Source organism: Anopheles marshallii, chromosome 3 (genome assembly GCF_943734725.1).
Source record: "Anopheles marshallii chromosome 3, idAnoMarsDA_429_01, whole genome shotgun sequence".
Taxonomy (NCBI): Eukaryota; Metazoa; Arthropoda; class Insecta; order Diptera; family Culicidae; genus Anopheles; species Anopheles marshallii.
The window spans coordinates 6,254,553-6,277,049 of NC_071327.1; the positions used below are offsets into that span (position 1 = coordinate 6,254,553).

The 22,497-nt window shown below is 43.4% G+C and overlaps 1 protein-coding gene across 1 annotated transcript; it reads left to right on the plus strand.

Moving 5' to 3' along the window:
• Nucleotides 1-14,162: 14,162 nt before the first annotated feature.
• LOC128711760 (uncharacterized) lies at nucleotides 14,163-22,147 on the plus strand. Its single transcript, XM_053806646.1, has 3 exons — nucleotides 14,163-14,220; nucleotides 21,681-21,838; nucleotides 21,923-22,147. Exons 1-3 carry the CDS (start codon nucleotides 14,163-14,165, stop codon nucleotides 22,145-22,147), a joined length of 441 nt encoding a protein of 146 aa, XP_053662621.1.
• The last annotated feature ends 350 nt before the right edge of the window (nucleotides 22,148-22,497 follow it).

Genomic DNA, 22,497 nt, shown 5'->3' on the forward strand with positions numbered 1-22,497 from the left:
GACCGAGAGCGGTGTCAAACTGACAGATGCGATGTGTGGCAATGTTTCAACACCCAGCCTCACCAATTTTGTGATTAATTTGAACTGCCTGCAAAGAGTGATACACATTGCCGCTTAGTGTGTTTGTGTGTGTGTGTGTGATTATTTCTCACAATAAATTATAATTAACGTGCTGCGTGCTTTTTTATCCCACCCGCGAGACGTGTGAGGTGAGGTTGGGTGCAAAAAGTTGAGTGGTACGCCGTTCCCGTTCCGATAAGCAGATTATTGTCGACCCCTTGCGTTTAAAAGTGGCATGAATAATTATAAGCACGATTGATTCGATAGCAAATTCCAACGCGACGCACAGTCAAAATGGTTCCGACGCGAAGTGCACACTAATGCCCGATTAGTTGTACGGAATCGGTATATTGCGCAACGTCGACGGGAACTAAACAGCACATACACGTGACTGTGCGATACATTATACATACTGTGTGTAGTGTATATGATTGGTTTCTTGTTTTCTTAGCTATAAAGTGTTGTTTTAACCCCTTTTTATTTATGTTCTTTGTGGCCGTGATGTGAGTGAGAGTAGTGCAATTGGGAAATATTATTATTCTGTTTTGAAAACAAAACCGTTCTGTGTGTATGTTTGTTCGTGGCGGAAGCGAAAGTGTAGCGTTTATATAGGCAACTAATGCTAGAGTTGTGAACGAATGGGAAGGGAGGAAAGTAGAATGAGTGCAAGAGTATTTAATAAAACAAGAGTTGATTTTGAAGCTAAAGGACAGTAAAGTTCGATGGGTACGTTTCCTTTTTACGATGACACAACAAGGCATAACGGAGGTTATTACAATTGTTTAATGATCGTTAAATCCACCAGTAGAAGAGCGTGTATCCTATACGTGTTAATGCCATCGTTGCAACAACCTTTCGTAGCAATTTTATCGTAATGCATTTTAATTGATCGCTTAAATGAAGCGAATATGCCATTTTACACTTGCTCGGTCAGTCACACCCTGTCAGCTAGTAATTTAAAATAAATATTTCGATATTTACATCCTCGGGCACTTTTGTATGGGCATATTTTATTTGCACATTGAAGGGATCGATGAAAAAAGAAACACTAGCGGTCATTGCAATGTCATTTCGAAAAGATAATTGCATATTTTTTCCCATCACCATTTTCACCATTTATTATTTTTTTGTTATTTTTTTATTGTTTTGAGCCGTTGAGCCAGTGGGACTGTATGAACTATCTAAACTCGAAATTATTTTAATCGTCATTCAAAAGAAAAACATGCTATACTGCAGCCCATTAAGGATGTTATCGGGCAGCCCGTTAAGGATGTTATCGGGCAGCCCAATAAGGATGTAAGACATAACGTGTACCACGCTGACTTTGACACACTGTGCAATATTACATATATTGCAACATTATTATATTCCAATGCTATCTCCACTACTTATTCCACACTCCCCATAATCATTACTCCAGCTCATTAAAAGTTGGTGCACGCGAAAGAACAAGCGGTAAACCTAGGAACGGATTATATTTGGTAAGACCTACTAAAGATTGACTGTGTTTGAAAATCACAATTTTTTTATTTACTTTTTTCACAAAATATCTGCACTGTTTGTCCAACTCTCATTGTTAATTGGACGAAATGTAATGAATTTTTTCCTTCCTGTAATGGTGAACGATGACCATCTGGTTCGCTGCCATCTTACTCAATGTGAATCCTCGATTGATTGAATTCTCTTTAGGACCCTTCGTTAGCTGGGTTGAGTTTTTATTTTTATATTTGGGGAGAAGGGAATTATTACGGTAAAATATTACTCTTTCATTTCCGTACAATTCCACTACAGATTCGTTTACATTGAGGGCATACGTTTAACCAACCACCGTCGTGTACATGCAACTTCCACTTGATGTAAACTCCCTGCTCCTCGGTAAGTAGAGCGACCAAAGCGTAGAAAATGAAATCATAATAATGGTCACATTTCTCATTCCATTCGGTACGATTTATATTTCTCCTTGGTCCTTGGTGCACTCGTAACGATACGGTATAAAGTGATGGGTTTTCCGCTACTGCCTGCACTCGCCTATGCTGCTCCAAATGTTTTCCCCGTTTCATCATTCAACCTCTAGTTAAGTGCATCCGAGATGGGTATGAGATGACGCCCGCAGTAATCCTCGTTTGCACGGTCCCCTTTTCCCTTTATACCTTTTCCTGTGATAATCTGACTTTGGTTCGATTTGTCCCACTGTGCCGGGTGGACAAGCCAGAGACGGACGAACGATAATGCACTGTTGCATCCGGTACGACATTCGACGACTCGTAGGATCGTTCTCGAAGAGATTTTTATTGCGAACCATTGCATCATTGCCCAACACCAAATTGCTTCCGCAAATCATTCCGTTCAAGATGGTTTGAGTTGGTGCGTTTGTTTGCTTTTTTGCTGCTTTTCTTTACGGCGTTGTTTTATCTAGCCCGCTTAAGCTGTTGTATGTTTCTCGTCAGTTTAAAGAAAATCGTTCCTCCCCACGGGCCGGTTTTGTTTTCCATTTTGAATAGATATTGGTTTACATCGATTCGAGAAAAGCAGCTTATAGAAATCGGGTTTTTATCAATCGATGTTTTTTCCGAAAATGTTTTGCGATATTTGATAGAAAAAAAATCAATCACAATCACGTGCGTGAAGGAACTTAAAACTTGAGCTATGTGAACGAATGCAGCTGTTTTACATGCAAAGCTGACTTTCACTTAATTTATCGTGGGCGTTTTTTTTTTTTCGATACAACTGATCTTTTAAATTTCTCGAAAAGCCCCTAAAGGTAGGCAATACAAATAACATGTATCGCACAGTGTATCAAAGTCAGCGTTGTACACGTCATGTCATACATTTATTCTCATTGGTGTTAACTATTTTCTAGTAAAATATCTGTTTAGTGATGCATAATTTAAGTAATTCACGGAATAATCTATTATATAAATATCACATTCTCGATGGATAAACATTTACAATATTTAATCTATTCCCCTGTTCTAACTACTACAAATGTATGAACCACCGTAATAAAGCAAACGACCCATTGAATATTGTCCTTGAGCTTCAGCATGAGACACACCACTGTAAATACAAAGCTCAAATTAATTACACAAGAAAGAAATATTATACCCTCTACACTCGATTCCTGCGATAAATCCGTCCAACTTTACCCGCACACACTTTTTAATATCTTTAATAGATACTTTCGCGCTGCTATTTATGGCACAAATTTCGCCCACAGCTCGCTGGAAACAATCCGATCCGAAGGATGCAGCTACACCGTAACGCTGTATATAAGAGGTTCGCGTAAAACGAACTGCACCAACCAACCAACCAGCAAAGCGCACCAGCGAGATCTCAGCTACGGTACTGATAAACTGAAGCACCCGCTATTTCAGTTAAAACATCAATTTCCATTTCCTAATCCACACATTTATGTGCCATCGTTGCACTAACGCTCGCCTTCAGCCTTGTCTATATTTCCGGTTCTCAATTCCATTTTCCCTGCATCAGCTTAAAGTCCACGCGCGCGAGTGTGTGTGTGATATGAAGATTTATGGAACTGTTGAACCGTGTCGAGTACGGTGGTTAAAGGGCGGCAAGTGGGCAGATGCGGAAACAGCCAACAGCTAGAAGCGTGCGAGTTCGAAAATGCTCATCTAAATGCTCTTAAGGAAATGATTCCTTGCGAAGAAGAAACAAAAATATGTGCGAGAAAGTTGGTTGGGTGCGTTGGGATGTAAAAACACAACCGGAAAGACAAGATTTCAGCGAAAGATCCTTTTTCCATTCGCCATTCAGTTGCTGAAATCTTTTGCCCGTAGTTTCCTGGGAAAGGATATATTCCCCCAGACCGGAAGCTTAAGCAGCAGACGCTAAGACACCGTGGAACATATGTATCTCGGGTGTCTGGTCGTGCTAGTGAATGAACGGGCGAATTGAATCTCGCTCGTAACCTTCTTGTCGTGCCTTGATGCGACGGAAAAGTGTGTCATCCACCGAAGCCGTGAAGGACAGATGTACTTCGACCGAAGGTTCTTCTCCTCAAGGTGATAGAGATTCATTTATCTGCAACTTCCGTATCGATGTCTGGTGATGTTCATGTCACTTTAGGTTGAAATGTGTCTTCCTGATTCGTGTGACAGGCAAGATCCCGGAACTGGTACCTTGTCTAATGGCAGTTTCTTTTGTTTCCTATGTACATTCCCATCGTAATGTTTCCCAGGAAACAAACACAACACTGCGATAAATCATGTTGTTGTTTTTTATACTGTACAGTAAATTAATTAGCGTCAGGTTACGGACATAAAAACACTATTAACAGAGTGATTATAGCTTTATAATAAAAAAAATCATCAAATGTACTTCGTTAAGGATAGACCTATCAGTTAGAACTCCAAATGCTCGCTCCATAGCATCATAAAATTACATCCTTTGGAACAATAACTCAACATATCAAGGCAGGGATGAACAATCTTTGAAAGGGAACCAGTTATAATAATTCTCAGTTGATGTTAATTTATAAGCTATCTCAACGCAATCTAAGCCATAACAAAACAAAGAAAATATACTTATTATTTTGTGTATGTAATCTCCAAAGATTTTATTGCTGCTATCCGCTAATAGATGGCGCCACAAAAACAAGCAGCCAAAGCTAGAATCATTTTATTTATTTTTATTACATAAATACTTACATAATATACGAAATTTTAAATGAAGGGAAATTTAAATTAGGATAGTTTTAGTATAAAAATTCCATTATCTGTATTTTCTGTGTTTTGGTTTTTATTTTAAATCCGTGTTGTTCAAATATCTTCTGCATATAAAAACAGATAAGATTAAAACAAAGCTGCTATTCCCTGATCGTAAGATAACATCTTCACTGTAAATCAAATCTTGCTCCATATGACGACCATTGACTCGCTAACGATACTTCCAACGGCAAACAATCAAAGCCCATCAGCTAGTGTGCGGGTACGTGGACGTAAAAAGTGAATTGGTGCCAATAAATAAATACATTTCCGCACATTGCTCGCACACTTACTCGGGGGATGAGCATGGGGATGAAAATGTGGCCATGTACGTATTATGATACCTATTGATTTTCCCCCTAAACCGTGAGTGCCGCCTTATGAAAAGCAGATAATGGACATGTGGGAGCTATGTTTTGATGCTATCAGCATCATCACGACAATACACCCGAAATCCCTCTGCCGAACGTGAATATTATTTATTGAATAGCAAAAGCCCCCGTAAAAGAAGCAATAAAATCGAATCCTTAGCACGGAATTCAATCCCAACGCATACGTGGTAGTGATTTTCCGCGAGATAAATAATATCGCAGGGAAAATGGGAAACAATGGAGAGAAGCGAAGAGACAAGACATTTGTTTATTTCCCTGTCCGGAATGTGCACACCTTGTTTTGGGAAGATTGCTTATTTTGTGCGTATTAGCATCTACAGTTGTTTCCTGTGTGTGTAGCACCCGAAAGAATGCTTCCTGTGCTTGAAGCTTGTCTATAAACGGGCTTGTCGATTGGATTGTAACAGCCTCGTTGGGCCGTATTTCATGAAGATTTTGACGTGCTGTGTATTTTGTGCAGATGGGCATCTATTCGCTTTCCTTAAGGGTATTAACGTTTATACATCGAAAAGCGAGCGAGCCCGGAAAATTTCGTCGGTGTTGTGGTGTGTTTCGAGCGTTCTACCGAATGGAAACAGCGTGGAAAATGGAGAAAGTTTGCGTTACTTTATGCTGCTTTTTATGCATGCAATACTCTCAATCCAGACAAGTGATCGATTTTTGCAATCGACCGTTCGGTTGGTTGGCTCGTTTCGATAGATGAAGTTTTTACGCGTCGTAGTAGCCCAAACCAACAGGAAAAAAACCCCTCGACAAATACCTGTCCCAAACATATCTGCACCACGTGTTCTGCAGACGAGAGAACAGATAGAAATGCAAAAATCCACCAAAGTGTTGAGAATATTTTTCTATTTTGCCGTCATCACCCGCGTTGCTTTAGCTATTTACGGACATTTTCGAAAAACTTTCACGCAACTGAACGGGCGCAAAAAACGCAATGTGTGAGAAAATCTAATCGAACCCAATCATACATTCGTCCCAGCGGTAGGGCAACGCATACACGAGTAAGATCGTAAAAGAAAATGTCAATTTTGCTCCCAGCGAGCTTCGTGAACGTGAGTAAGAAACTTGTTCGATTGGATACCGCTGATGAAGGTGATGAGCGTTTGGATGGAAATGATGAAAATGGCTCATTTTTGGCTTCATTTTTTGTGCTATTCAACCTCATGTTCTAGACCACTTGTAAGCTATTGCCGAAAATTATTGGAAGGAAAAACGAAACACGTCTTCGGTCGTTCTTTCTTTCGTTGAGGGCCGAATGAAGCGATTCTTTACTTTATTTGCAATCGTGAGTGTGATTGTGGATTTGTGCAGGACCAGTGACGCATCGGGATAGATAGTAGCGTTCCGTCTAGCCGTCTGCCAAATGGCCACATAGAGTTGTGATTTGAAAAGTTTCCATTCGCGTGGGGTAATATCTTTTGCATGAGACGCTGTTTGTTGAACGGGAAGAGCAGAAATTGAGAGCAAACTCAATTCAAACTTTTGAAGCATGATAAAAGTTCACCGACAATCGTTCGATTGATGATTAGAAATTTTAATCTTACATAGAAAAAAACATAGAGAATCATTTCCCTGCCATTTTCACAACTCTGCATACTTTATTGATTGCCACATGGAAAGGGGTCCCAATTTACGAATTCCCATCTAATGTTTAAAATGACTTTCAGCTGAAAAGAGATAATTTCTCTTCGAAGAACATCTGGCTGGGCTAAATGGCTCTGGGTGATGTATTTGAACCATCTGCGAACGACCAAAACGCCAAACGATTCCTGTTAAAATTTGGTGGCAAATTAAATTTATCACCCACTTACCAGGCAGCCGCAAATCAATTCCGATGACCTTGAAATCCTTCTCTTAATTGCATTTGATTGTTGTTGCATTTTATGTTGTCGTTTATTCTCGTGGTTCGATACAGAAATTCAATTACCGTAGAGAAGGGTTCCCTTTGCGACAGTTCAACGAATAAACCAACACACGGTAACATTCCTTCCCGAGCTTTCGGGTTTGAATTGGACAAATAGATGTGGTAAAAATACAGACACACACAACCACGCTAGGAAACATCCTTCATGTTGAATTATGTTTCAATCATCTTGGATACACAACGCTAGTCTGGCCTCGGTTTAAGTAATTGGACAGGACGATTCGATCTTTCAAGCTTATAACACGATGGTGATGGATACGTTGAGCACATTGAATCAGTTTGTTGTTCCTTATAGTCTTCTTACGTGAAACACAGGTGCTTCTGAACGTTTCATAAATCAACCACAAGACCAATTTGACACGGGGAAAATTTCCGCTGCAAAGACTCTGCTCGACCTCTGCTTCGATGGATTATCACACATCAGCACACAAGACATTGAAATATTTCCACCATCAAACCACGACTTGAACTGATGATGGAAACAATTCTCAGAAAGAGTGATCCTATATGATACACGAAATTGCCTAATGGAAAAGGATTCCTTCTCCAATCCTATTTTTCGAGGATAGAAAAAAACATGACGAAATTGTGTCAATTCCTTATTGCCCTTCCTTCCCTGTCTCTTGTTGGAATTGAAGTGTTTTGATTACACAACACGCTTCATTATCAGCGATGCTTAATTTATTTCCACCTCCACTCCGCTTTTCCCACAACAAACAGCCAATTGCATTGCACCACACAAGAGGTGGAAATTGATTTCCTGCAGCGCACTGCTTCTCGCTTTGCGCTGTTTGTTCAATTTCCCCACCCAACGCACGGGGACCAATTCTCGAGCCAATTGTGCTTTCTTCGATTTGCAAGCACAACAATCTGCTACCTGTTTGAGAGGGAAATTCTGCTCCCAATCCCATTAGCCTGGCCGTTACCCGACGCGAAGGATACTAACCCCAACGATATTCTGCTGCTGTTCGTACCGGATCACGGAGAAGCCGTTCCGAATTCGATTACGTTTGCACGTGGTTTTTGGTTTGGCGTATTAAATACACATCCCGGTGCGATATCCCCGGCTGTACACATGTCACGACAAACAGGCCACCAAACAACCATTGCGCCATCGATCGCGATGTCGCAAACATGCCGTCCGCCATTTGCTCCGCTGGATGCAAAAACCATTTCCCAGCTGCACAACTGCGTTACGAGCTTTCTTAACGAAGGGGAAATGTACATTCCGGAAACGAACCAACCGGATAGTCACATCAACGCATTGTGTGTGTGTAACGCTGTGAAGATTAAAGGCAGAAACCTGATCCACTTTCCCTTTGATCCTTACGCGTCCTGGTCTGGTGGTGAAGTAATTCGGGCAAATACGGCACATTATCCGCTTCTGCTCCATTTTCAACGCTCTAGGATATCGTTCCTTGGTATGGCAGGATTGTTTTTTTTTTACATCTCTACCACCTTCTCGCACCCGTGTGTCGGCACATAACCCCTAATGGCGGCATAACCATCTTTCGCTATCATTATTACGTGTATTGTCATTCGTCTTCTAAAGAAGAAAGCAAGACATAAAGCGATAGCAAGGACTTATTTTATTGTTGTTCTGTGTTGCGTGGTACATATCAGTACAGCATAAGTTATCATCGTGATTAGCCCGTCGCCCGTTCCACATCGCCGTCATCATCATCGTCATCTTACCCATCAATATTGTCGCACAGACATTGAAAGAAAAGTTGGACGACTTTACAAAGTGAAAAGTGCTTCGCCAAGTATGTGAAGATGAAATGATACACGGCATAACGAAGCACTCAAACGGGAGATAAATAAGTGGTTAAATACTTTTACAGTAAAACAGAGCTGCTTTCTTTCTTCCAAACAGTTTGAACATAATTAAGAAAAGCAATGAATCGTCAATCCGAAGATACTGAAGCTGAGGTGAAGGAAATTTCTCTGCAGCCAGCATGTACTTTTATCATTTTTTGATGTTTTGTTTGAAAGAGTTTCATAAAACGGCGTGTGTTTCATTTTATTCAGACATATTAACTCATTCTGGCGTTTTTTTTACCAGTCTGGACTAAAGAATACTTATACTTAAGTCTCGTTTTGTAAAAGAATGTCTAGAAACACAAAATTTATTTCAAAAATACCTTTTGTGTCGGCATGTTTTCTACCAACGCGCTGAGCAAAACAAAACAACCAGCCCAAAGTGGAACTGAGCCGAATGGAAGTAATGAATGAAAAAACTCCTTCACACATCCAGTAAACAATACACCTCAAAACGAGCTGCAAAATCCCATCTAAAAACCGTTTGCCAATCCAATCTTCTTCCCATCAGCAGCGTTGCACCGTATTTGTTTAAGAGATAAATTCGCGCTTTCCATAAGTTAAGGCTACCCGCGTATAGGAAGCAAAGAAGGCTAATCGCATTACCATAACGTTGGCTCGTATTTTCTCATCAGCTATGTGCACGAGCCACGGAGACTGTCTCCTTCTGTTCCGCACCACGGAACTCGACCGCTCTTGAAGCCTGCTAGACCTGATTTAGATTCCAGCATACCCGGCCGTGGTATCGCACCAGCTCGCTTCAGCACATTCGGTACGGTAAATGATCGAGCCAGAATCACATAAAACGCAACTGTTTACCCGTTTGTGCGACCCTGGTGCGAGCTGCTTGCTCCCACGAAGCCGCCCCACGCCGGTGGAGTCGACCAACCGCCGTGGGGTACTAAATTGCATTCCTAATCTTCTACGTAACTCCCGGTTTTGAGAGCACGAACTGTACAGCATTGCTATCGCCAGTGTCGTACCAAGGTTAGTTCCGGATGCAGCCGAGTGCAATAATGTCATGTAACGCGAGCGCTAAGCTAATACCGATCTACACTTTGATCCCTTTCCGTATGACATGGCGGATGGTGTTCGGATAGCTGGTTTGGTCTTTGAGTCCTGGGTCTGTGTGTGTCATCGGATGTGGAAGGTTCACTGGGTGCTTCTTCCACCGTTGCAGTAATGCGGCCCTTCTGGTAGTAAGTACGATAAAGCCCATAACTTCATGGGGCAAGATTAGGAACTGTTTTCGGGAGGTCAAAGTGAATTGAAATAGAACAGGGATAACAGGGAGACACGTTTTGTTTACGGTTGAAGCAAGTTTACATGCTACAGGGAAAAAGGATATTAAATATGTTTCGTTCAGCCCTAATGGGATAGCGAAATAGAAAACGATACAAGATAGTGATCGTAGGAGCCCGTTCGTTGCTAGGATTTTGCTAGCACTTGCTTGGTGCCGTGACCAGGATTATGTTTCAATCTTCGTAATTTACTGAGCCAAATGTTGTAAATAAAAAGGCAGCTCCATTGAAATTGGGTTAAACTCTTTTTAAATTCCATTGACTATTTTAATATCAAATCAACTTACATCCACACTACAAGCCGCACGTATCGAAAAGGCAAATAGAAAAGGGAACACATCTCATGTGTGCAGTGGATCCTTTTTTTCTTCGTAAGGCTGTACACCGAGAGGAACAAACGGAGCAAACTAAATTCCTATCCAATTCCGGTCAACACAGTACGTGACGGGATAATACTCCACCTCCGCAACAGAGTGCCACAGCAGCAGTGAGCAAAGTGAAGCTGCTGACTGTATCTGTATCAAGAAACAGCGCGCAAAACAAGCGTGTCTAGCTGGATTTCCTCCATTATGCAAATCATTATCATCACCAGTCGCTAACATCATCATTATATCCACCATCCAGCATCTGTAGCATCCTCCTGCCTGCATCTGTCACCTTTTGTCCCACCATCCATTCATATTCATATTCCAGCGGTGTGCGAAGTCCATTAGAGAATGGGTGAGGGTTTTTTTTTTTTTTGTTTGCTCTCTCCGCTGTGTTTTACGGATGTGCACTGTTGCTGATAGCTTCTGCTTTGGAAGTTCGTTTCCTCTTTTGGGTGATACGCTTGACTCGGTACTCGCCCACTGAACGCGAATGCAAAACCGGCGGCGTGGATGATGATGATGATGATAATATTCCACATGTCACCCGTTTATCAAATTGTTTCCATACGCACCGTGCCGCGAATTGGCCTACATACGGATACGGCTGATCGTGGCAAGCGGCTTACATCTGGGAGGAATTTACGAAGTATCGCACGGGATGGTACTAACAACGCGCGCTCATCTTCGCACTGACGAACGCACGCGGTACAATGTGAGTAATTTATTAATTTGCCATCCAAGCTCAAGGCACCACGTGTGTGTACATGGAGAGGAGTCGAACGTCAAAGCATGGAGTAATAAAAATGTGAAAGCATAAACGATAACCTCCCAATTGCTCCGGCCGCAACACGATACGGGGAGAAGTTAATTTTGAAGAACGAAGAATCGCCCTGCATTGGGAGAGGATTGCCGACGTTAATGCCAATTCATCTATCCTTTCGTGGGATAGGAATCCATTTCTCTTACATAAAATGTAATGAAGAATAGGAATAGCAACATTCGTGCAAATCTGCCACTTTCCTAAGTTGCTTTGTCATCGTCCCGCGGCGATTCACTCCTCGGCTTCATGAATCTGCCATCAAGTAATCAAATAGACACACCATCACCATAGCCGTCTCAGGTGCGAGAGGACCTGAGGACTCTTCTCTAATGGAAAGGCAACAATTAACCGGTGCGGTCTGATGTGGTGCTCTTAGTATACAAGCACCGGAGAACGCCATTCCCTTTTACTCTGAGCGCTCTATCGTCCTAATTGAATTTGTTTGCTTACATATTTGCTTCGCTTTTATTGCCACTGTTACAGCCCTTTCTCAAGTGCCGGGCAGCGTGAAATTGTGGACAAATAAAATCGAACGACATGGTTGAGGCTCGTTTTTTTCACACCCCAAGAGATGGAACCGCGTTTAACCTTTCTTTTTCGCACGAAAAAATGGCCACCGTTATTCGACATCTTCCAATGCCGGTGTCAATTACTTCTAAGGTTCAGAAACAAGAAGCCTCTGAGTCTGCGTGGAGGTGGGGAATTAATTTCGCTTATGATCGTCCGAGCAACATTCTCCACATTGCCAGACGATCGCCATCAAAACGATGTCAAAACCGATTAGCACGGGAAACGTTTCATCAGTCCGTGGTTCGTCCGGCATCGTAATGCGCACCAACGACTATTTTAATAATCGTTCTTTCCGCAACTATGCCAAACTCCGTACGATCGTTCGTGCCGTAATGCACTTAAACAGTTCGTAGCATGGCGGAATGTTTCGCTAGTGCATCTTCTGCCTGGATGCAGCTTTGGAGCTGGGTATGTTCCCCAACAAATTGCCGTTCACCTGTGAAGGGGTGGAAGAAAAAATAGAACGTCAGTAACAAAAGCGACGGAAAGGAAGCAGGGAGCTAATTTCAATGTGGTTCCCATACTCCCAGGAACCTCTACCAGAGATCTCCGGTAGGTCAGTACTGTCAGGGCGCTTTCCCATCGGTGTCGGAAGCCACTCATCGGCCGGTGCGCGATGTGTCAAATCTTTCCTCTTGCACGATCACTTCCAGGAAGCTGATGATCGAGAACACGCTTCACGTGCTTTCATTTCCCGCCCCAACATCATCACGAGACGGCCACTGTACATCGTGTCTATTTCTTCGTCTTCATGTTTCACTTTTGATCCATTTTCACCATCGTTGCGTTTAACTGTAAACCGTTAAACGGCTGTGTGTGTGAGCGCACTTTTTTTGTTTTGACAGTCCACGGGTCAAGCACTGTCAAGATGCCGGTGCACAAGTATTCCTCGAGAGCCCACACTCGTACCCAGGGAAAGAAGAGAGACATAAGGAAGGACAAATTATGAGTAATTCCGTTCTCCGCTAGAACTGCGAAGCAACACACGGTCACGCAAAATGTCATAAATCTAGGTTAACTGGACTTTTTTCTTCTTTAGTTCTTATCGAACTGATTAGGTACCCGCCGAAAATGGGCGACACGCTAGAATTCGCTAATGAGCCAAAGGTGGTCCACCAAGTGGAGCGCCCACAACCGCGCCGAAGTGCTCCAAACAACATAAAACGCGTGGAAACACAACAGAATGACAAAGCAGGGAGGAGAAGAACCGATTACTTTATGCTCAGTCTAGTTCCCCACAGACTCATACCTTTCACTATTTTCGACACTGACCAACATCTCCCGGATAGAGAGGGAGAGACAGCTCTCATGAAAAGAGCATAATAAAAAGAACACTTACTATGGCAAATGGACAAGAAAGAACATCAAAACTATTCGCGTACTACTAGGGGCCACGTATACGGAGGCCGGCATTCTCTTGAGCCACACTTCGAGCTGTCAGCGAAATTCTTCCACAAGTGTCCCGGGCGACGGTCTCCGACCAGCGGAGAGATAGCACTGGCGGAGATCTTATAAAAGAAGCTCCAAACTACAATCTTCTTCTCAGTGCGTGAGTTTCCGAGCGAATGGCTGGACAAAGACTCTAAACGCTGGAGCTCCGCTTACGAAGATACGAAGATCAAGTGAAAAACGGAACTGGCACAACAACAGCGAAAAAAAAAACAGACTGTGCAGATTTAGCGTACGAATAATAGCTCCATACGAATTCTTGGCCGCAGGGCACGTAAAGGGGGGTGGGGCACGGTTTTGCGGCTTTGCTGAGTCAGCATCGAATCGCGATCAAGTTGATCGATCGATCGACCGGTGTGTATACACCTTCCCCAACGATTCCCAACCTCTTCGACGATCTGGACGCGTGATCTTTGTTCCTCTCCCGTTCTCGCATTCTTTTCCTCTATTTCGCTCTCGCGTTGGAACCGTTTGGAAGGCTTAAAGACTGGTACGATCTGGTCACGATCAATCATTGACTCGCGAACCTGCCTACTGGACTGTGGTGTTTTTGCTCGTAACGAGACCGTTTCGCCGTTTGTCTGAGATTGCCGTGAAAGCAGTGGCAGTGCGTGTACCAGTGGACAAGTTCACCGTGACCGTGACGTATTGGAAAGCGCATCCACCCAAGGGTAGTGTGAGTGACCTCAGGAAATTTAAAAGTGTAGTGCATCTAATCGCAAACACGATGAAGTGGATGGTTCTGAGCTGTTTGGTCATTATCGCCATGATGCTGGAAGCTGGCGGTAAGTTCGTTCTCCGGGATGCTACTATCCCTGAGATTTCATTGCATGCAACCATCATGATCTTACACCGATCGCACTAGATATCATTAGTCACGGGTAGCATAAGTGTTTGCATGTGCATGTCGTCCTTCTTCGTACCATCTGTAAATACACCTCCTAGCCTCCGGGCATCTTCTCTATTCGCGTGCATGAGCCTGTGTTTGCGAGTGTAAATAGTGATCTGTGTATAATTAGTGCATCCCATAACTGTTCGTGTTTAGTGTACATATGCTATCTTCACGATCTGCGACATCTCATCAGCAACTTGGTTCTTCTTAAATTCTCACTTCTTCTATCTCTCACTGTATAATTCTACTATCTACTCTCTATCTGTCAATTATTTTCTTTCGGTGACTATCTTCAGCATGTGTGTAAATAGGTCTTCACGTAGAAATCTTCTCCGTATAAAATGTTAAAAAAAGTTACATACAACCTTATCCCAGAAAACACCAGCTGTGGTCGATTGAATTAGAATGGCATCGAAATGGCCAAATTTACACCCTCTCCTGCTTCACGCCAGATTTATCGTTTTGCACTTCCATCTTTCACCAACTTGGTAGATTTTTATAATGCTGTTTAGGAAAAATGTGCCGGGAGGGTGCAGAGGTGCAAAGATGGTGGAATTTGGCAGCCTTATAATGATGTTACGCACAGAGAAGTTAAAATTTATTGAACTATAACAGTATGCCGGCGCACACGCCGGTAAGACACGTTATGATGATAGATGAGAGCGATGCCAACCGGAAGGTTACGGTAATAACTCATACGCAACGCTCGTAAAACACGTATTAGGAGAGGAGCTATTGGGTGCTTCCTTATATTATATGCGTTTTTTTTTTTATTTGCAATGGAACAAACCAACCTCATGTAGTGACTTTCTGCGCCCAAAAGGACAAAGAAGATTACGCTTTCCGAATCGCGTCTTTCAGCATGATTTACTGCGTGCATGTTTGCAAGTAGTTTGTATCGGTTTGTTATTTTTCATGTGTGAAATCATCTCTTCCCAACACCGAAACCCATTTGCTAATGTGTTCTCTTTTTGATGGAACGATTTCTTTCGACTCCGTCCACCGATAACATGGATATTACTGTTTCACGCAAAATAATTACCGGCCCGGAGAACAGTGAGAGAAATAGATTTAAGTCCATGATGATTTTGGTAAATTAAACATGCTTTAAAAGCTATTTAAGGGAATTTGTTACACTGTAGAATGTTTTTTTGGGGCGGCCCGGTGGTGTATTGAAAGTGGCACCAGTCTTCACACGACAGGACCGGTCCAAAAACCCATCCGGACCAATCCCCTGTACGCTGGACTGACTGATCCGGCTACGTGTAAATAAAACCAAAGAAATCCAGAAATGGCAGGTCAAGACCTCTTGAGGTTGTTGTGCCGATATAGAAGAAGAAGAATATCCTTTTGATTGGTCAGGTTCATAAGACCAAAAGCAGACCTTGTTTCCGACAAATTTCCATTCTTGGTCAATTAATTCTGTATTTAAGAATTATTACTATTCTTCACACAAGAGGCAGTAGCTGGTTAAAATTCTCAATAAAAAGCCTGATCACCTATAACAACTTCAACCACTGTAGAAATCGCTATAAAAACGAGAACAGAGTCAAATTTTTGGCACCAATCAACACCAAGCTACACGCATTGATTCGTGAAGGAAGCTGTACGGGAATCAATTGTTTCCTGCCAGGGGTTTTTTTTTTTGCTGACTTCTTTTACAATTGATTTGTGATGGTGAACCAGCAGATGAGCATGAGTGTTGCTGTACATACTGCAGAAATGATGCCATTAACCGTCCGTCGAGCTGTCTTATTACGATCGACACGGACAAGGTCATCTTACCGTGCAGCTGGAGATCGGTAGAATCGATGATTCATGTCAATGTACCGGGCTCATAACGGCTTCGCATGATCGTCTGAGTGGAGCGTCAAGTGGACGGAAGGTGGACGAAAACGATACATCAAATCATGATGAATATTTTATCCAACAGTTCGTGACGTGACCTAACGGTTGGAATGCAGACAGGGAAGAGCTGCTGCACACACACAAAAAAAAACGGCACCCAAGCGTACTCAATCGACTAGGTCCACCTTATTTCCTGTTGTTAAAAGTAGTTAATAACCACACTAATCTGTTACGGGGCTTTACGTTTTTTTTCTGCTGCGCTTCGATAGACATTGCTATTCCGTTGCTACAGCCTTGTGCCTTACCAAGGTCGTGGGCTGCAGGGCGTTTCGAAGCAGCATCGCGTACTTTACGCCAGCGATCTGATCGTGTCGTCCATCGCTGTGGTTGAGCTAAAAGTAAAACCAATTGAATATATTCAAAGTAGTTTCAAAAGAATATCATCTTACAAAAGAACTTTGTGCTAGCTCCTATTAAATACGCAAAACGGATTTAAAAACCCATTCTGTTCAGCTTTTTTGTTCAAAATATTAATTAGCTTATTTCATATCCCGTTGATTCTGAAGTTTATTATTTATGCTCCCAGGAACATCGGCAATCGAGAATGCTTTGAGCATGAATTTCTTTTTATGCTTAAAATGATGATTCGTTAAAAGTTCCTTGTACACTACCACGAAAGAACAGCAAAGAACTCAAAGCTACCAGATCGGTGCCCGATAATTAGCCTCCGGGCAGACAGGCAGTGCAGGAAGCTCATTTTCCTCCGAACGCTGGCCACCATTATTGCGTCAAGCGGACGAGCAGTTTTTCGCATCAATTCTTGCCGAACCATACCCCAACCCCGGTGAGCGACACGACGGTTGCCATGGTCACGAAAGCATCATAAAAAAAAAGCAAAACGCGTTACGTTCTCGTGTTTTGCCGGTTTCGCGAAACTATAGCCCAGCGCCAAGCGTCTGTTTTGGGGCAGGTTTTTCTCTTTTTATTATTGTATTCGCTGGCATTCTTCTGTTTTTCTTACCACTTTTGGAGTCCGTTTTTTTTTTAGTCGGTTTGATCCACCCAGCATCCGTACGTACGAGGGGAAGCATCCGCGTATGCGGAAAGCTCAATAAAAATGAGCGAAATAAAGTAAGCGCAACCCTAAACATTGGCCACACCGTACGCGGTCGCGGCAGTAAAAACGGTGGAACTGTGCGGAATAATTAGCAAACAACGGCAGTGGCTTCTTGTTTTCCTTTCATTTACGCTCGCTAAGGGGTGCGGTAGTGGAAGGGCAACGGGTGTGGCGAAAGATGAGACAAGATCGTAGCATTGAGAGTAAGAAGGCTTAAGCGGGCAGGCATCAAGAACATCGAACGAGCTTGCCGGTCAATGGCTTAGCCTTCTGGTGAGAGCCCAAGATTATAGTTACGGTCCGGGGCTAACGAACAGCTTGTGACCGTACAGATTCAACCGTAATACGACGCTGCACAAGTGCACAAGTTCGAACTCGGTGCTCTTTCTAGTACAGCGTGGCAAATCACTACAATTTCTGCACGGTTCCCAATTCGAGTCGGCCGGCCGTAATGGGTACGGCAAATGGTGATAAATTTTCACCCTAATTTGACCGCCTGGCATATCACTTAGGAGGGCAATTACATTATCCCGAAAAGCAATCTTTGTCGGCGAACGAAGCGCCACGGTGGCGAATCTGAACCCGAAGCGTCCCGATAGTGGGTGGCGGTGGACTACCATCGTCGAAGCTGAGCAGTACAGTGTGTTACAGAGTGTTGGTGGCAAGCTGAAGGAGACTTAAGCATCCATTTATTTTCATAAAATATTAGACCTGACCGAAACATAATATTTGTGACAATTATTAATATAACAGCACTTGGTGTACACTTGCTGTATTAAAAAATAGTAACGGTTAAGAAGAATAATGTGAGTCCATTTCAATTATTGATAACTGATATTTGGAACAACGGAAAGCTTGTCTAAACCAGCAGATAGTGAAGTTTCATGATTAAAGTAGCATAAAACAACTTTCAAATTAAGTTTTAAACCAATTATCGACCTTGAGCTGATTTGTCAAATATTGCTCCCCAAATAACTGAATAAATCGGACATATAGCAATAAGTAATCATCTCTTGACGTAACCTACGCATCGGAACTAAAAGATTCTAGTATTCTACATTATATTACGTTAGTAAATCATTAATCGTCCCATTACACATGCTACACTTGCACACATTTTTGTCCTTAAAAAATGTCCAACAAAAGACTGTATCCGACAACGCGCCACGCACTGTACGTTGGAGCTTTTTTGACGCTTCTGTCGAACGTAAGCTTGCGCCCGGGGTTTTCACCACCCAAAACTGCAACCATTTGCTCTCGTGTGCACGATTTAGTGCAGAGTGTAATATTTTTTTGTTTTTTGCATTAAAAAGTAGAAAAATAGAATTCCTTCCATAAAATAAAGCCCTGGTTTGCGGCATGCAATGCGTGCGCCAGAGCAGTTCCGCATCCCGGACCAACAAACCAACTGCCGGGAAACATCGCTGACCACCACCCGGATGACGCGGTTCGTTTACTCGATCCGCCAGTCTTACACACGAAAAGAAGGGAAAAAAAACACATACTAAATGAAACCGGTTCCAGCTGACCGGTGTCGATTATATGGCCTCACCGTTGCATTCCACGGTGCATTCGGGACTGATTTTATTTCCAACCCATTACGTTGATGGGCAATTTTTATTGTCCCCCTACCACACGCTCACACACACACACACACACACACACACACAAGGTGGTTGAAAAGATGGGCGCCATGTAAGTGAACCACCCACCACCCAACCATGTGTATCCCATGCCGATTGGCAAAATGCGCATATGTGCAGTGTATAAATTGTTTCGCCGAAAGAATAACTTACACTTGCGATACACACTTTTTTTAGCACGGTAGACTTCCTGCAAGCAAGCAGTGCACCGCAGTCGGAAGTAACGTGAGCTTTATCGTGGTTTGGAAATTTTCCCCACACGCGGACCGTGTGGTCAATGTCACCCGCCGTGGGGAGTTTAACCCACACCCACACGCCCGGTGCAATCTAATGCAAATGGTTCACGTTCGATGCATTTTGCGCAGCAGCAAACGGGTGCAAAAAAACTGGTTACTGGTTGCGCATTATTTTTAGTTTTCTTTATCACACAAAACAAGTACGCGGTGCACCGCGGCCGGGCAAAGGAGTCGAAAGAACGAACAGACGAATGCGGGTAGAATATTCTATCCGCTTGAATGCCGGTGGGCGTTGGTGGCGGGAAATAAACTAGTTTCACGATCGATCCGTTGACTCCACACCCTTGAAGGCCACACGAGGGCACCCGGTCTCCCCCAGAAAAGGGCGCAAGGGTTTTGCTTTGCAAATGATCACATTTCCATGCACCGCCGGGCACGCCGTGGGTACAAGCTAATTGATTGATTGTACAGGATTTTATTTATCAACAGTCGAAGTGGAGTGTTAATAAGCATTATCATTCCGGTTTTAGGGCAGGAAATGAACCAGCTCGGTATGACGAATAACCAGTGTAAAGTCAATAATGTTTTACCCCGCTTTTGCATACGATCAAACAGTACGATCAGTGATGCAGCATAAGAATGGTTCTAGGGAAAAGAGTGACTCCTTTAAATTCTTCACCATAAAGCACGATGTTCGTGATCGTATTACCGGCCCACAACTCGTGGGACAACCCTTGGGCAGCAAGCAGCAACGCCGTGACTAACGGTTGCTCCCAACTCCCAAGAACGATCGCAGAACCATTTAGGCGTCAATTGAGTGATCCGCACAATGGTTATTAAATTGAGACCCGCTAAATAGAATTGCAACAATTTAACCACCGTTACCGGTTGGACCGGGTGGAAGAATTACGAAGCCAAAAGGAAACTTTAAACAGCAAGAACAAAAAACGCTCTATAAGACCATGTCATACCTACCTTGCGCAGCATGATGACACCATGTTCGTTTCTACTTAGCTCCAATAAACGTCACGTCACGTCACGAAAGTCGTCACACTACTGAACCGGCGGTGGCATGTTTAAAGTGTGCCCGAAAATGATTGTTCACTTGCATGGTGGTGTCTGTCGGAACACACCGGCGTTCCGGTGCAGCCACATTAATGTTTTATGAAATCATGTTCTTCATCATCATTACCACCGTAACGATCATTATCGTCATTAGTGCAAAAAAAATTTCCGCCCAGGTCGCTGACTTTGTGCACCGCATTTGCCGGAAGGTTCTGAGTGGAACGTTTACCAGATTCTCCGTCAGTTCTTCAGCTTCGATCTGTGGGATCGTGGGGATTGATAGACTTGGACGACTTTGTGCGGGGCGGTGTTCACATTTTACATCACCTGGATATGGCCAAGCGTTCATCATTCGACGATCAATCTCTGTTCGATCTGGACAGGATGACTTGGAATTCTTTGTAATCGAAGATTTCTTTATGATCAGTTTCTTCAGCACATATTTTGCTCCTTCTCGCACACCTCAACACCCGTATCCTCACTTCCATTAACTCACACACGCACGTACTCCATGCATGATTCACTAAAAACTGTACAGATACTTAAAAGACATTTACTCATCCAAAAAAAAAAAGTCGGGATCAAGATGTATGCCAACATCCTTTAGAACAAAGCTCGATCCTCGATATCACATCAACTCGGCCTGTTTTAGAACACAATCTCCAAAACAAAAACAACACCTCACACTTCTCACTACAGACGCCGCACCAGGCTATCAGGTGTTGAAGCCCCGGGAAGGTTACGTCCCCGTGTACATCCGGCTCGGTGATCAACCACTGGCGGACATAAATCCGGAGCTGGCGGCCGCATTCCGTGAACCGGTAAGCCGGGTCAGTCGTGCCGAACTCGCCCAGGTAAATTCACCTTCCATTGTTTGAATGTTCCACCGCCGCCGCCTAGCTAACACCATTCTTCCCTCCCCGACGTACAGGCACTGCAAGCTGATCAGGGTGTCGCCCATTCGTCCAGCTTGGTCGATTCGCACTCCGCCTCGGACGAGCACGAAAAGGTTCTGTTGGCGGGATCGGCCAAAAAGCCTGCGGAGGCTTCAGCCCATGCACCCACCGTTTGAAGGAAGTGAAGGCACGGGAACAAGATGGCAGTGAACATGGCATCCCACCACCCTCTCCCCACCCGTTATGAAACTAACCCGGCACAGTTACCTCTGTGCAAATTGATGCACACACACACGTTCAATGTTATTTATTTCGTTACATGCAAAACAGACGTGTTGTTTTCTCTTTTTTTACACTAAAATGTCCGCATCGCAACGATCGAGGATACCAATAAAGAAATGTTGCCCGGCGAGCTAACTGACCAAAACCGGTGTGTCGTTTTCTATTCGTTTTCGTTAGCGTTGGAGAACTTTGCTTTTAAGTTGTGAACATGTCCCCATATATTCTGAACGATGTTTTTACTTTCCCGTCGCCCATTTTGAATGCAGATGCCCTGCCTGATAAGTATAAGGATTACCCGAAAAAGGGAGGATACGTGCCGGTTTACGTACGTTATCCTAATCAACCGCTTGGTTCGATCAGTCCGGAACTGGCTGCAGCCTTCCAGGAAAGCTCGGGACGAAGCTCCAGGGGAAAGCTGATTCAGGTACGAACAGGGAGTACTTTCAGCTGTCCGGTCACGATCTCGAACTAATGCCACAAACAATTCCATTTCCTTCTCGTTATGCAGGAACTAAACCGCCCGGTACGCTTCTCATCCGAATCGAGCAGCGATGAGGAGCTGCGTAATGACATAACATCCAAACCAAGGGTGGACTCGAACAGTAGCGAAAGCAACTCGCACTCGAACGAATCCATCTCGAACGAGAAGGAAGCAAAGGAAGCGATCAAGGAACTGCTGAAGCAGATGAACAAGATCAGCAAGGCTGCCGCCGTCAAGGCGAAAAAGGCTTAAGGCCATAACACCGTAACACTCCGGGAACTAGTGTACTGCCATCTATTTAAAACGAATGACAACATTCAAACAATGAAATTATCCCAACGAGCGACATTTAGACAATGGAAAACAACACTGCCATTATGTTTAGAACAGATACGACACTTTCCTTTTAGAGCAGTATGTGCTTACTTTCGTTTTACTTTAGCGTGGATCAAGTGAGTGAGAAATGTAGCAATAAAAATGATCCAATCTCTATTCGGAATACGTTAGCAAAGACGGCCGTAGCTGTTCAGGCTCGCGATGGAAAGAAACAAAAAGGAATGTGGTTTCGCATCTTTAGTACAATAGTACTAAAAACTGTTGTC

Excerpts from the sequence above, each read along its gene's own strand:
- LOC128711760 (XM_053806646.1), top strand. The coding sequence starts at position 14,163 with ATGAAGTGGATGGTTCTGAGCTGTTTGGTCATTATCGCCATGATGCTG. Across the intron at positions 14,221-21,680 it reads CATGATGCTGGAAGCTGGCG|ATGCCCTGCCTGATAAGTAT; the intron begins GTAAGTTCGTTC and ends TTTTGAATGCAG. Across the intron at positions 21,839-21,922 it reads CCAGGGGAAAGCTGATTCAG|GAACTAAACCGCCCGGTACG; the intron begins GTACGAACAGGG and ends CTCGTTATGCAG.